This window comes from Aspergillus aculeatus, assembly GCF_001890905.1.
Source record: "Aspergillus aculeatus ATCC 16872 unplaced genomic scaffold ASPACscaffold_4, whole genome shotgun sequence".
In the NCBI taxonomy this organism is placed as follows: Eukaryota; Fungi; Ascomycota; class Eurotiomycetes; order Eurotiales; family Aspergillaceae; genus Aspergillus; species Aspergillus aculeatus.
Genome location: NW_017962979.1, coordinates 191,076 through 204,661, shown reverse-complemented (window position 1 = coordinate 204,661; position 13,586 = coordinate 191,076). Strand labels below are relative to the sequence as shown.

General features: G+C 54.0%; 4 protein-coding genes and 1 non-coding gene across 5 annotated transcripts; 2 read left to right on the top strand and 3 right to left on the bottom strand.

The window, feature by feature from the left end:
• Window positions 1-2,797: 2,797 nt before the first annotated feature.
• On the bottom strand, window positions 2,798-4,634 carry ASPACDRAFT_1865559 (Zn(II)2Cys6 transcription factor). The gene is made up of 2 exons (XM_020197859.1): window positions 4,264-4,634; window positions 2,798-4,196 (listed from the first exon to the last, which is right to left on the bottom strand). The coding sequence occupies exons 1-2, from the start codon at window positions 4,348-4,350 to the stop codon at window positions 3,051-3,053; spliced, it is 1,233 nt and encodes a 410-aa protein (XP_020058237.1). The 5' UTR covers window positions 4,351-4,634; the 3' UTR covers window positions 2,798-3,050.
• An 847-nt stretch (window positions 4,635-5,481) lies between these two features.
• On the bottom strand, window positions 5,482-7,013 carry ASPACDRAFT_50705 (RTA1 domain-containing protein; the record flags this gene model as incomplete). The annotated part of the gene is made up of 5 exons (XM_020202382.1): window positions 5,482-5,505; window positions 5,663-6,069; window positions 6,148-6,390; window positions 6,448-6,602; window positions 7,006-7,013. The coding sequence occupies 5 exons, from the start codon at window positions 7,011-7,013 to the stop codon at window positions 5,482-5,484; spliced, it is 837 nt and encodes a 278-aa protein (XP_020058236.1).
• A 359-nt stretch (window positions 7,014-7,372) lies between these two features.
• Window positions 7,373-10,406, top strand: ASPACDRAFT_1865558 (glycosyltransferase). Its single transcript, XM_020197858.1, has 10 exons — window positions 7,373-7,585; window positions 7,637-7,843; window positions 7,900-8,048; window positions 8,098-8,459; window positions 8,515-8,675; window positions 8,820-9,111; window positions 9,164-9,511; window positions 9,579-9,726; window positions 9,796-9,913; window positions 9,978-10,406. The coding sequence occupies exons 1-10, from the start codon at window positions 7,393-7,395 to the stop codon at window positions 10,292-10,294; spliced, it is 2,295 nt and encodes a 764-aa protein (XP_020058235.1). The 5' UTR covers window positions 7,373-7,392; the 3' UTR covers window positions 10,295-10,406.
• Window positions 10,407-10,653: 247 nt separating this feature from the next.
• Window positions 10,654-10,725, bottom strand: ASPACDRAFT_t93. The gene has a single exon. It is a non-coding gene; the product is annotated as a tRNA-Arg (tRNA).
• Window positions 10,726-11,553: 828 nt separating this feature from the next.
• ASPACDRAFT_1865556 (uncharacterized protein) lies at window positions 11,554-13,424 on the top strand (the record flags this gene model as incomplete). Its single annotated transcript, XM_020197857.1, has 3 exons — window positions 11,554-11,942; window positions 12,005-12,514; window positions 12,576-13,424. Exons 1-3 carry the CDS (start codon window positions 11,662-11,664, stop codon window positions 13,420-13,422), a joined length of 1,638 nt encoding a protein of 545 aa, XP_020058234.1. The 5' UTR covers window positions 11,554-11,661.
• Between the last annotated feature and the right edge of the window lie 162 nt (window positions 13,425-13,586).

The window sequence follows — 13,586 nt, the reverse complement described above, 5'->3', positions numbered from 1 at the left end:
AGTCCGATTCGGGGGGATCGGACGCACACTTCTCACTACGCCGATGAGAAGCCCATGCCAAAAACAAAGCATCTACGAGTTTTGAGTTCGGATACACCGAGGCTGAAACCTGCGTGCAGATCTCAAAACATGTTCGACGTGATCACGATAGACGCGCCAAGTGCGCGATGGCCAGGGAATTGCTGGTTATCTCCTCGGGACCTGACAGGAAGGTGTTAACGAAGAGGCCACGCACATCAGGGCAGGCAGCATGCCCCTTTTCCCGGATGGCTTGGCCCGTAGGAACGGTTGCATTTGCGTAGTTATTGGGGTGTATCTGAACCTTGTTGAGTTGGAGTCGCTAACATCTGTCGAATGGAAGGTGTATAGCGCGGGTGGAAACAGTCGGAAACAGGGACAGGGGGTTTTTTTCTGATGTGTATACTCTGCTTGTGTAGTCTCCAGTCACAGCAGATTAATGACTGCACGATTCTCGGTCTAACATGAGATCAGTTAACCTCGGCGCGGTAGATCAGCATGCGACCTAGACCCATGATTCGACTCAGTGCGTCTCTCCAATGGATCATCACACCTCTATCATAAGTTTGACTGACTGAAATGGTCGTGACCTCAGTCGCATGACATGATAGTGTAGTTATATGAACCTCTGAGTGCGAGCCAAAGTGCTCCCATAGCTTGGGTACCGCCTGCTTGGGTCGAGCTTGATCTGGAACCCGCAAACCCGCAACCGCGGTGAGGAGGAGTCATGACATAAGTTCAGCTCGGTCCCAAACCATCGAGCAACAGCTATCACTCCACAATCACGAATCACGGCTCGTGGCGGCTGCGTTTCTTTGTCTGTCTCTCGCTTGGCGTAGCCCACATCGGGAAAGCCCGAGCCAAAGTTAGGGCGGCTAGACTTTCGCTTTGGCCCACCCGAGCCGTGGTCTTCGAGGTTGAGCTTCTAGGAAAAAGACAACTCCGAGTCAGAAAGAGTCAGAGGACAGTGGGTTAGAGCGATTGACTTTCGTCATTTGAGGACCATCAGAATCTTGTCCGTGGTGGCTTGGATGGCTTGGACTCGGGTTCCGCTCGATGATCTTCTGTTCTTCCCCGGGTTAGGGAGTGGTTCGAGGGGGGTCTCGAGCGGCTGTCCACCTCCGCAGTTGAGCGAGCGAAAGAGGGAAAAGCTCGAGCTCGCGAGCTCATGATCTCAGATTCTTTGTTTGGCAGGGAAGGAGCTTTGGCCTGGAACCGAAGTTATCAGAGCTTCGGTGAACCCTTTGCACCGATCTCCTGAAGTACTGTACAGTACTTACTGCCGTAGCCATAATATCGGGTTGAGCACAGTTCCCAAAAAAACGGCGCAGATCATATTTACTAGTTCTAGCATATATTATCTTTTCATGGGATCCTTGTACATCGCACACTCCTTAATGTTGCTTCAGCTTCACTTGCAACCTTCACTCTTCTAGCAGTATGTGACCTTTCTCTTTTTAATTGAATGGCAGCACAACAATGGTCTTCACTCTTGGGCCCCCCCTCTCCGTCATTTTGCAGTGCGTCGTCGCCGCGATGGCGGGAGCGGTAATGGGTACTCGGCTGTGGCTGCGCAAGCATCGAAGTCAGCCCTTCGACATTAGTGACTACGTGACCATGCTGTGCATGTTCTCTCTCCTGGTGATTACGGTCATGGTCTCGGTGGTTGGACAGTTCAAGGTGTCGGGTGTACTTCAGAAGCCGGGCGGGCCAACCCCTCATGACCTTGCCATCGCCAGAAGGATCACGCATGTGTATGTCGGGTATACATACGGGTATTTCATCTAGTATGCCTTCCCCACAAGCACCTTATAGATATACCTCTCTGATTTGTGTGCCTGCTTTTAGTCTCTGGGGTCAGAAAGCCGTCGTACTTCTCTTCATCCAGCGTGTCTGGGGTGGTCTTCCGTGGCCTCGCATCTGGATTCTCGTGGCCTGGGGCTGGCTCACGCTGACCTTTGCCTTTGCGGTCGTCGGCTGGAGCGTATCCTGCGTAGGGCCAGTACATAATATCCTCCTGACGGGACACCCGCCGGGTAAGTGTAGAAGATTGGTTGCCTACCTTAGACCCTCCCCTTCTTCCCCACAGGGCCAGATTCTAACAACGAAGTGGATCGCAGTGCATTGCCTCAACGCCAAAGGATCATTATACTCCTATGTTGTGCAGAACACCTCCAGCGACGTGGTCCTCATTATACTCCCGATCCCCTGGGTAGTTCAGGTCCACCGACCCTGGCCCCAGTGCGTTCATTGTCTCCATATTCCACTCTCAGTCCCCAGTCTGACCCCGAATGCAGACGCCTTCTCCTGATCGGACTCTTCTCCATCGGCATTCTAGTGGCCGCGGCGAGTCTCTCGCGCGCCTTCTTCACCACCACCAATCCCGCCATCAACATCATCATCACCCTCTTCGAGGTGCTCCTCTCCGCGTTGGCCGCCAATCTCCCGACCATGTACACTCTGCGGCGACGCAAGCCGCGAGCCACCTCGGATCCCGAGTGCAGGATGCCACCGCACCCGCCTCTGCATCGTCCACGGCCTTCCGTCCTCACCGATACACAAATCATGGCCGACTCCGCCGAGACGGACACGGACACCCAGTCCGAGCGCCGGACGCACGTATCGAGCCAGGCCAGTACGGAGCCATTGGTTCGACGCGAGTTGAACATATAGGTCCTTTTCGGGGCCTTGTTTTCTTCAGTAGCCAGGGCTAGACCCAGAGGGGGGTAGGCGTACCTCTATATAATGCATGTATATTATCATTATTATTATCATTCATCACTCCGAGATAGGTCTCATTATCATTATACAGAAGGATGCTCACGCTCAAGAGAAGAACAAGAAAATACCTTGATTCTGCCGATGTGTCATGCACCCCAATGCGAAAGACCTATATACCCGATCGACATAAAAGTCAAAGTCACGAGCCCAGACCAGCCCTATCTATCGGGATCCACCCCCACCCCACCTGGGGCCGCGCCTCCCCCATCCCCCAACACAATCCCACTCTCCACCCACCAGGGACACAAACCTCATCTCCCCGGCAACACCCCAATTTGCTCCATGGGCCACTGCAACCACGCCCGATACACGGGACCAGGCACCTGCTCATAGATCTGGGAGAGGATATGCGTGCCCCAGCCGCGCATGCACCAGATCCACTCGAGCTGGTGCATGAGCACACAGAAATACCCGACGATCACCATCGCCGGCGGCTGGTACTCCTTTAGCGCGAGTAGGAAATCATGCGGCACGCGCAGCAGCCACATGAACACGTCCGCCGTCTCCAGCCGCCACCCCTTCTCGCGACACAGGGTGAAGCAGTGGCTCATGTGGTCGATGGCTTCGGAGTAGATGGCCTTCGCGTGGGTATCGTCTTGGGACTCGGAGAGGATGAACTGCCGCAGGTCCTCGAGGAAGGCGTGCTGCGTGGCGGACGCGTCATCGAAATTGTAGGCCAGCGGTTGGCGGTGCACGCTAAAGAGCAGACCGAGGGGTCCGCTCTTGAGGGTGTCCTCGGCGACGGCGACAATCGTGCCTGTGCCTTTGATGAGGAGGAGCCAGTTGGCGATTTCGTGGCCTTCCCACAGCAGAAAGTTGCCGAGTTTGAGGGGCTTGGCGCAGCAGATGAAGGAGGAGAGCGCCGAGAAGAGGAAGAGCGGCGTCGCGTTGGTCGGGGTCAGCTGGGCGATGGCCGGGGTGGCCAGGCGGAGGGCCGCGTCGTGGTGCGTGCTGGCTAGGCCAAGGTAGTGGTGCCTGTGTCCGGGGCGGAGGCCCGCTAGGTGTAGGGCGGAGAGCGCGAGGATTGCCCGCAGGGTGTACGGGGCGGTGAAGCCGATCTTGGGGACTTCGACGCGCCACAGCGTCTGCAGAATCGGGTTGGCAGAGAAGGTGTACGCGGTCGAGGTGGTGTAGTGGTGGAGGAGCTCGAGGTCGGCGATGGCGAGGTCTGAGGTGCTGCTTGAGGAGGGTGGCTGGGGTAGGCTTGTTGCTGTGTTATCTGGGGATCTGACGGGTGGACTCCGTCTGCCGCTGGAGTTGGGGGTCGAGTTGCGACTCGATGCGGAGGTGGCTTCGGTCAATGAGGAAGCGGTTTCGGCCATTCGCGTCGAAACCGCAAAGGAACACCGTACGCCATGGCGCATGCAGTTGTCGCACGTCGGCTTTTCCTCGCCACACTGTCGTTCGTGTCAGCATACTGCTCCGGTGATACCGTTGCTGAGAAGAGGTATGAAAGCATCCGACCTTGACTTTCCGGTGCTTGCATTGCTGGCACCCGTTACGTGACTTGCGATGAGACCGGCGTCCTCGGACTGTGGAGCTGGCCGACATCTTCTGTTTGTTGGAAAAGCCCCGCGCGAATCAGTGCCGTACAGTGCCGGCGGTAAGATAAGCTTGATTTGCTCCAGCCCCGTTTTCACAACGTGAACAAGTTCAATCAGAATTTGCTGGGCACCTGCCACCACCGCACTATAGAAGAGCCAAGTCACGTAGCAGTGTGAGATATGATAGTACTAGTCATCGCAGCCCAGACATTTCGCCTGATCATGCAAGTTTTAAAGTTGAGGCAAGGATCAAAGTCCTTTTTCCTTGTCCCTGGGTCAAGTGGACCGACCCTGTTCTTATTTTCAACTGCCGAGACATCTCGCCCGAGTCGCCTTGCTGCGCAGTTTTAACTGCCATGGCTGCCTATTCGGAGACCTTTTTGATACCATGTATGCTACTACAATAGATCGAGAGATGTCCCAGGCATCCAAATTCTTCTGGCGTGAAAACAAGCCTCTTTGAATGAGGCTGTTATGGTGGAAGCCTGGATTGCTGAGCTATTCTTGGCGCACGCTAAACTCCTCTTGCCGGGTGCAAACACGGCAAACACGGCAGACGCAGTGCCGGGTCAATTCAACCTTAAATTTGATTGGTCAAATATCCCTCCGCCCAACTTAGCTTCTCTTTGCCAAGACCTTTTCTTAGTGATTGAAGGGAAGTCAGAACAATATATGATACATTTATCTCAACAAAATTGTAGTTTCGAGAACTTGGACTCTTTCATCTGAGTAGTTTCTTATACGGTTCCTAGTACTCTGATAGGATCTAAATCATTCACTGGGTTGTATTCTGAATGCTAAACTTGTTGCTCAACACGGTTAAAAGCTCTATTACCGGCGTGAATTCAGTAAAAAGGAGCTTCTGAGAGGCCTGATGCGGGGTCTCTTAATCGGTCTATCTTGTCTTCTGAAGTACAGACGCATCTAAATAATGCAGTTCTACGGACATTCAACGTTTCCAAGGCTTGGCATGAAATCCGCATAGCCCTTCACTATCCCTACACGATCCAAGAAACAATGGCAACCACTTTTCGGCAATAAGAGAGACTTGAATGATACAATTCCGGGAAAATCCCATTTAACTAAGCAACCCGGGAGGTGATGAAGCAATAGCTCGGCAGAATAAAATCAACAGCATTCACAATTCAGGATTCAAAACAGTCTATCAACCAAACAGCCCACACAAAACCACTGAAACAAAAGTCGCAATATGCATGTAAGAAGGAAACCTCAGAATAACTTCGACTAGAACAACGCATTTATACCGACGCAGGCGACCCCCGCCGCTCAAGCTGCAGCCCGACCTCCTCCGACCTCACACCGCTCTGCAGCACCACCGACGGATGAAACAGGTTCATCACCACCATCACCAGGAACATCATCGTCGCATCCAGCACATACAGGAACGCCTCCTGGCTGATGACGTACCCGCTGTTGCCCTGCGCAAACTCGATCAGCCGGTACACCGACCGCACCAGGATGAGCCCGCTAACGAGGTAACACGCGAAGAGCAGACCGCGCCAGTCACGCGGCCAGCAGCTGCCGCTCCCGCGATCCGTGGCCTTGTATGACTCCGCGGTCGGGTGGCTGGCGATGCGCCGGTGGAAGGTGAGGGAGGCGAGCAGGAAGGCGCCGAAGAAGATTAGCTGCACGCAGAGACCGCCGACGATGACCCATTGCCCGATCTTCATGCCGCTCGCGGAGCCGCCGGACATGATTCCGCCGCCTGTTTTGTCTTCAGTGTTAGAATAGGTGGGGTCGGATGGATGGGAGGGAGGGAGGGAGACAGGGAGGGGTTACTTGCCTGCTGCTTGGAGAAGGAAGGATAGGATGTCCCCCGACACGAAGACCTTGGTCAACCATTTCACGGGGATGATGCTCAGGTCTGCTGCGTTCACGAAGGTGATGATTCGAGCCAGGACCATGTAGATTGAGGCGGCGTAAAGAGTGGGTGCGAGGAGAAGCAGGAGGGTCTGGATGGCGTAGAGCGTGGTCGATGTCTGGTGGAAATGCGCTGCTGCGCGGGCGATATAGCCGATTATCTGGACTGGAGGTTGCTCAATAAGATTGATGATCTGCCTAAAAGATCGTTCGAATCACTTACAGATTCCTCCTACAGTGAACGGGTTGAAGTACTTCGCGTGGGTTTTCACCCGCTGGAAGAGATGGACTGCCGTGGTCAAGAAGAACAGCACAGCGAAGATGACTGCGGCCGGCAGGCTGGGGTCGTACTCGTAGAGCACGAATGTGGACTTGGATCTTTCGGCCAACATTCTGATAAGGTATCAAGCTCAAGTCTGAGCTTTATGTGTAAAAGAAGGCTGATATGATAATTGCGATGTATATGATTTTTTTTCGATATTCAGAAGTCGGTGCACTTTTATATCCTAGCATAGGGTCCCACGTGCAGTTATTTATAGCGCAATACTTGTCGGTGACGACCATTTGGCAGTTTTTTCCATCCATAAAATCTCGACTTCAGCCAGGATCTAGGCAATCACATTTTGTCTCCGCTCATCGGGTTCGTATAGATTCAGCATACAAGCTCTTCACATACATACACAGATTCATAGTCCCAGGCGGACGATCCGAGCATGTGGGTCACATTTCGCGGACAGGTGCAAAAACCGTTCTGCGCTTAGATCCGAACCCGAGTACGAACCCGAGCATGGCGGACCTTTCGACCCACTTGATCGCCATATTCAAACTTCAGTTTCAACCTTTCTGTCGCATATCTGACGACTTAAGTGAATTTAGAGTTTACTGGCGATGGTAGAGGTCACCTCTTGGTCCACTACCAAGCCACGTTCTGGAACAGCCAGGCCTTCGATTGAGGGCACCTGCCGCAATCGATGCGCGGTGTATCGAAAAAGCTAAATCAATGACACTTTGATTGGTGTTTAATATACTTCTATGGTTGTTCTTAAAAGGCTAAAAGACAGAAGCATGATGGCCTAACTTAGATTGTTTAATTGTGAATGTAATCCTTCCAACGATCCTTCCACTCTCAACAACCCTTATACTTACACCTCTCCTTAGACGCTGCACCATGGATTCCAAAGAATCTTTGCATATTGAACAAACCGGCATCTTTGATGACTACTCAGATCCACCGCCTGCATATTCGCCCGCGCGTGCTTCAGTCGCGTCCTCGGAAGCGTCCCTCTGGACCATCGAGCCGGACTTCCCCCCTGAGTTTACCAACGATTCACGGGAGCTGGACTACTGCTTTGCGCCGGAAAGTGAGTTGATCTGCAGCCGCCTGGTCTTGCTTGTTTAACGGTTGAGATCAGAAGATAGCAAGTTTAGTATCAATGCGGACATCACGTCGCGCACGTCTGCTTTCATCCAGGCGTTCATGCGGCCGAGCACGCAGGCTCGGTTGGTGAGTGTGGGGTTGAACCGCAGCGAGTCTGGAGGGAGTAGCACTTCAAGTGGTGAACCCCAATCAGAAAGCCCTAAGCCGCCACCACTAGACATCGTGGTGATGGTCGTCGATGGTAATGACGCCGGGTGTCCTGTCATTGCTCATCTCAATGCTAAAACATTATGACAGAATCCATTGACCCGTTCGTAAGCATTGCAAAACAACTCCAGCAAGATTCCCACCGGGTCCGGATCGCCGCAGATATCTCAAACGCATCGCGGGTACGAAGTCACGGACTGGACTTCTTCGCCATCCCTCCGATCACCTCATCCCCACGAGTAGGTGTTCCTTCTCGGATTAAGAAAGTAAGACTGACTCTCTGTATAGAGTTACAGGACAGCCAATGGTCAGACTCTCAACTCAGCCGATAACCGAGCGAACCATGTCCGCAACCTCCGCCATTCCCTCTTCGAAGCATACAAACGATGCTGGCAAGCCTGCATTGCGCCCTACCGAGACGACGCCCGCCCCTTTATGGCGGACGCGATCATCGCCACCCCAACGGCGCATGCCCACATTCACTGCGCGGAACGTCTATCGATCCCGCTGCAGATCATGTCCGCGACACCTCAGAGCCCTACCAAAGCCTTCCCGCATCCCAGAGCGCGTCTGGATCCCAACGAGGAGATCGATCGGCTGACTGCCAATATGTTGTCTTATGCGTTGATTGAGGAGTCGACGTGGCGTTTGTGAGTCCAGCGATTCTTGTTCAGTGAGGTAAGAGGACTAACATCAGGATACCAGAATCTTGGAGCCCCTCAACATATTCCGACGACAGGTTCTCGGGTTGATGAGCATTTCCCCAACTGTGGCGGGGAGGCTGCTGATGGACCACGAGATTCCACACACGTACTTCTGCTCGATGGTTCTAGTTCCGAAGCCGAGGGACTGGGCGATCAATCGTGGTGAGCGATTACGCTCTCTGACCATTACGAGAGTGAATTGACTGGTTAACGTCCCTGCAGAGATGACCGGCTATATTTTCCACGAACCCGAAGAGTCCGACCACCCACCGAAGGATCTTGACAACTTCATCTCGTCGGGCGCAGCACCGATTTATCTCATAATGAGGGACCCTAGTATCGTGGACTCGGATTTGCTGGTGGCAGCCATTCAAGAGAGTATACTAAATCGTGGGCTTCGGATTGTTGTCTCTCAAGAGTGCCGGCACGTCCGTGCGAAGTTGGACAATCCCAACGTTCACGTTGTCAAATCACTCACGTTTCAAACAGACTGGCTGCTCCCAAGAGTATCTCTGGTCATCCACAACGGGGGCATAGAGACCACGAAACCGGCTTTACGGCACGGCAAGCCAAGCGTGGTCATCGCACAGACCGACGAGTAACACTCCCCGTACTCTTATCAGGAAACTTCTAGACACTGACTCATCCAGCCACCTTTCAACCGGCCAAACTCTCGCGAAAATTGGCGCCGCCGCCTCGCCACTACGCGCCAACGAGCTCACCTCCGAGGCCCTCGCCCAGGCAATCGCCTTCTGCCTCCGTTCCGACGTTCAACAGACCACCCGAGCCATCCAGCGACAACTCCTCGACGAGGCCGGGGCCGCCAGCGCCATCAAGTCCTTCTACCGCTGGCTGCCTCCGCAGGTCCAACCCTGCAGTATGACCAAGCAGGACCTGGCCATGTACCAGATCTGGAACCGACCGTCGCAGACAATCTCCCCGGAGGCGGCAGCCGTCCTGCTGCAGGAGCAACGCATCAAGCCTACGGATCTCGTGCTGTACGCCTTTCCCACATCCCTAACCTAAACACCTATGGGAGGGACCCACTCACTGACCAGAACGCAGGATCACGCGGTGCCTATATAACATCGCATCCACGCAACCCGCCGCCGAACGTGCCGCCAAAGACTACTGGAATGGATTCTCCCACGCGGCAAAGGATATCGTCAGTGCCTCGGATCTGGTGAGCAAGGTCCCTGGGCTGCGGAAGAAGGTATGACGCCACGACGCAACCATGGCATCTCGATACTGTTGTCTAACTTGATTTTCTTTGGTGGCCCAGGATTCGAGGCCCGACGGCGGCGATTACCCCCGCGGTAAGGGCCGACCCAACCTCGCGAAGGACGTCGGGGTCGGGACCGCCCGGTTCTTCGGGAACATCGCTCTGCTTCCTTTTACCAGTTCGTCTCATTTCCCTCTGAATCGTCCTGGGCCGGTGTGTTCTGCTAACGGGCTGCTTGCTAGGTACCGCGCTGGTGGTCAATAGCGTCGCGTACGGGGTGAAGAGCGTGAAGGCACACAGGCAGAACAGCAGTCGCGAGGAAGAGATCCCCGCTGATGCATTGGATGCGAACCGGGGAGATTTACCAGGCTTGTCAAAAGCAGGCCAAGCAAGACGCGATTCTCCGGAGGGATCACCCACTACAAATCAGATTGAGCTCAGAAACGAGGAGCACGTGGAGGCGATCTGCCGGCGGCATTTGGATCGTGGATTTCGGAACGACAAGATCCATAATCTTGAGTTCAGGGGGAATGTGGTTGATGTTTTTGAAAGCGGTTGAGGGTTGGAAGGAGGGGCTGGCGTTAGGAGATTCTGACCATGTTTGGGAAGCGTGTGTTGTATTATGTTTTGGAATTGATTATCGAGAATATAGAATGGGAAGCGAGTTCATTTTCTGTTTTGTCACCTGCCGTGGAAAGGCTGATCAAGCGCTGAAAACCTGAACCGAAAGTCTCGAGATTGTCAGATTGGATCATTGCACCATCGAGGATTACACATGCGGAGTGTATAGTCAGCACAGTAGCATTAAACGCACATTGCAAGATATAAGAAGGAAAGAGAAAACACAAAACCATGATGTAGACGACAAGTTCAGTCACAGACGTCGAACTGGGCACGAGGTGGGGGGGAAACAAAAAACGATCCCGGTGCGACTCGAACGCACAACCTCTAGTACCGGAAACTAATGCGCTACCATTGCGCCACGAGACCTCGGATGACGTAAGTAAGTGTTGTCATCACTTGAATCATTGTAGATAGTCTCTGCCTGTGAAAATTAGGTGGTGCCTCCTCTGCTGACTTCTCACATAACTTGACAAAGTGTGAGATCTACGATCCTGTGTGAAAAAGCCGATCATTCCATTCCCATTGTACGTCCATTGATATTTGTAACGTGTGGGAAGAATCGTAGCTGAATTAGAACCCGCAAGAGTGGAGAGGCAGTCTCCACCCGAAGAAGAATCCAGACCCGGGTCGTTTCCGAACAGAAGGACAATAGAACAGATGATTGAGGGCAACTACTTCCGTTCCGATGGACACGTAAGATGTGCATGTGAGCGGTCATTTTTGATTAGAAAAGTAATTACCTGCAGCCAGCAATTCAATAGGTAAGCAATAAGCAGGACGGAGTCAATTGAACACTTGCAGAGGGAGTGTCAATGTTACCGCATTCGGAACTCAGATCCCGAGCTGCGGCTCGAGCCGAACAGTCGCAGGGATTTATTGGCGGTCAGTTGTTGGAGCCACCTAGATACTGTAGGCAGAATTCGAGTGACAGGCTGAGTATTTGTTATCAGATCATTCAGTAATTACACATTGATCCCTGTAAATTTTGAGTCAGCGCAGCCAAAGTAGGCGTCGTCGGACTTCGGAACGGAGTGAATAGATCAAGTTGCGTAGACACAGAGGGCCAAGATTAACCCTAAGACCAATCGAGAATAACCCCAAATTTGCACTCAACGCCGCTGCGGAAATTTCGCCGCGCCATCGCGTAATCATGCAGTTTCCTCTCTGGCAAGTTCTCTCCCAAATGGCGGTGATACTTCCATCTCCCACCCGGCATTTATACCGCATGGCTCGAGGTTGAGATCAAGATCTTGTACCCGCTCTTCCCTTTCCCTCAACCCCACCCCTCGGTACTCTCTAGTGATGCTCCGAGACGACATGGAGCGGTCGACAGAGGGTAGTCTACCGTCGGAGAAATCCGATGGGGTGACCACCGCTATAGCTGCGACCAGCCCAGTCGACGATGAAGCCCGCCCTGAAGTCTTCTCGTCCACTGTCCAGGAGATTATGTTTGTCGCCGTGGCGACCATGGCGATCGCCATGTCCTCGCTCGTCAGCGGAGCCGTCACTGTGATAACCGCCGAAGTTCAGAATGATCTGAACATGACCACGGCGGAATTGACCTGGCTGAGCGGTTCCTCATCGTACGCACTCATTTCCCCAATCATCACCAGCCAGGGTATTGTACGCTAACCCTAACCACCAGATTGGCCGCCGGATCCTTCCTGCTATTCTTCGGCCGCCTGGCGGATCTCTTCGGTCGCAAGGCCCTGTTCCTAGGGAGTATGGGTTTGTTCGCCGTCTTCTCGCTGGCAGCTGGGTTCAGCAAGACGCCGCTACAGCTGGACATTCTCAACGGGGTGATGGGCCTGATGTCGGCGGCCTCGGTCCCGCCGGGCCAAGGGATGCTGGCCAACATTTACCAGCGACCGTCCAAGCGGAAGAACCGCGTGTTCGCGTGCTTCAGCGCGGGCAACCCGATGGGTTTCGTGTTCGGAAGCGTATTCTCGGGGATCGCGACGCAGCTCTTCAACTGGCGCGCCAGCTACTTCCTGCTGGCCATCATCTACGTGGTGGTGGTGGTCGTCGCCGTCTTCAGCGTGCCGGTCGACCACTCGCCCAAGACGGAGATCTCCGTGCAGGCGATCAAGAAATTTGACATCGTGGGCACGCTGCTCACGATCGCGGGGATTGGAATGTTCTCCGGTGCCCTGAGGTGAGTTCCTTCTTCCGTCTCATCTTCTTTACTGTTTTCAATACTAACCAACAACCAAAAGTCTGGGCTCCGACGCCCCGCAAGGCTGGAGGACCCCCTACGTCCTCGTCCTCCTTATCCTGGGCGCCCTGTTCATGATCGCCTTCGTCTTCTGGGAGAAGTGGTACGCCTACCCGCTGGTGCCGATGAGCATCTGGCGCGACCGCGACTTCTCGCTGGTGATCGCCATCCTGCTGCTGGGCTTCCTGGCCTTTCCCATCATGTCCTTCTGGGTCTCGCTGTTCATGCAGCGCATCAAGGGCTACTCGCCGCTCATGGTCGCCGTGCACATGCTGCCCATGGCCATCGGCGGGATCATCGTCAACATCATCGCCGGCCTCATCATGCACCGCGTCTCCAACAGCCTGCTGATGGCCGTCGGCGCCACCGCCTACGTCGGCTCGTTCTTGCTCATGGGCCTCCAGCACTCGAACAGCATCTACTGGGCGTTCATTTTTCCGGGTTTGGTGCTGGCGGTTGTGGGCGCAGATTTCGAGTTCTGCGTTGCCAACATGTACGTCATGAGCTCGCTGCCCCCTGCGCAGCAGAGCATCGCCGGCGGGATCTTTCAGACTGTCACCAAGTTGTGTGTGACGATCGGGATGGGGATCAGTACAGCGATTTATGATGCAGTTGTGGCCAAGGGGACGGCCACTGGGGGTTACTTCAAGGGCGATCCGATTGAGCCCTATAGTGCGACATTTTTGTACTGTGCGGGAATCGCGTCGTTGGGGATTCCGTTGTGTGCCTTTTTGAGGATTGGGAGCCAGGGGAATACTGGCGGGAAGGAGGGGTTGGAGGTTGATTCGGAGGCGTTGAGTGAGAGTAGGGGTAGTGTGCTGGAAGAGAAAAGTCGTGAGGAGGTTTGAGGGAGGGGGGGGGGGGGGGGTCCGGGGGCGAAGTAACGAGTCGAGGCGGGGTGAAGTATAACTATAGACTGTGCCTAGGACGGATACCGACGAAGGCGATATACCTATTGTTTAATTACTGGAGATTAAAAATCAACGATAAAACTGTTGGTATGGACTAGTTG

What these genes read in the sequence shown, in the direction of transcription:
- ASPACDRAFT_1865559 (XM_020197859.1), bottom strand. Translation starts at nt 4,350, where the DNA reads ATGTCGGCCAGCTCCACAGTCCGAGGACGCCGGTCTCATCGCAAGTCA. An exon ending in GCAAGCACCGGAAAGTCAAG is followed by an intron (nt 4,197 to 4,263) that starts GTCGGATGCTTT and finishes CACGAACGACAG; the next exon opens with TGTGGCGAGGAAAAGCCGAC.
- ASPACDRAFT_1865558 (XM_020197858.1), top strand. Translation starts at nt 7,393, where the DNA reads ATGGATTCCAAAGAATCTTTGCATATTGAACAAACCGGCATCTTTGAT. An exon ending in AAGCCTACGGATCTCGTGCT is followed by an intron (nt 9,512 to 9,578) that starts GTACGCCTTTCC and finishes ACCAGAACGCAG; the next exon opens with GATCACGCGGTGCCTATATA. An exon ending in CGCTCTGCTTCCTTTTACCA is followed by an intron (nt 9,914 to 9,977) that starts GTTCGTCTCATT and finishes GCTGCTTGCTAG; the next exon opens with GTACCGCGCTGGTGGTCAAT.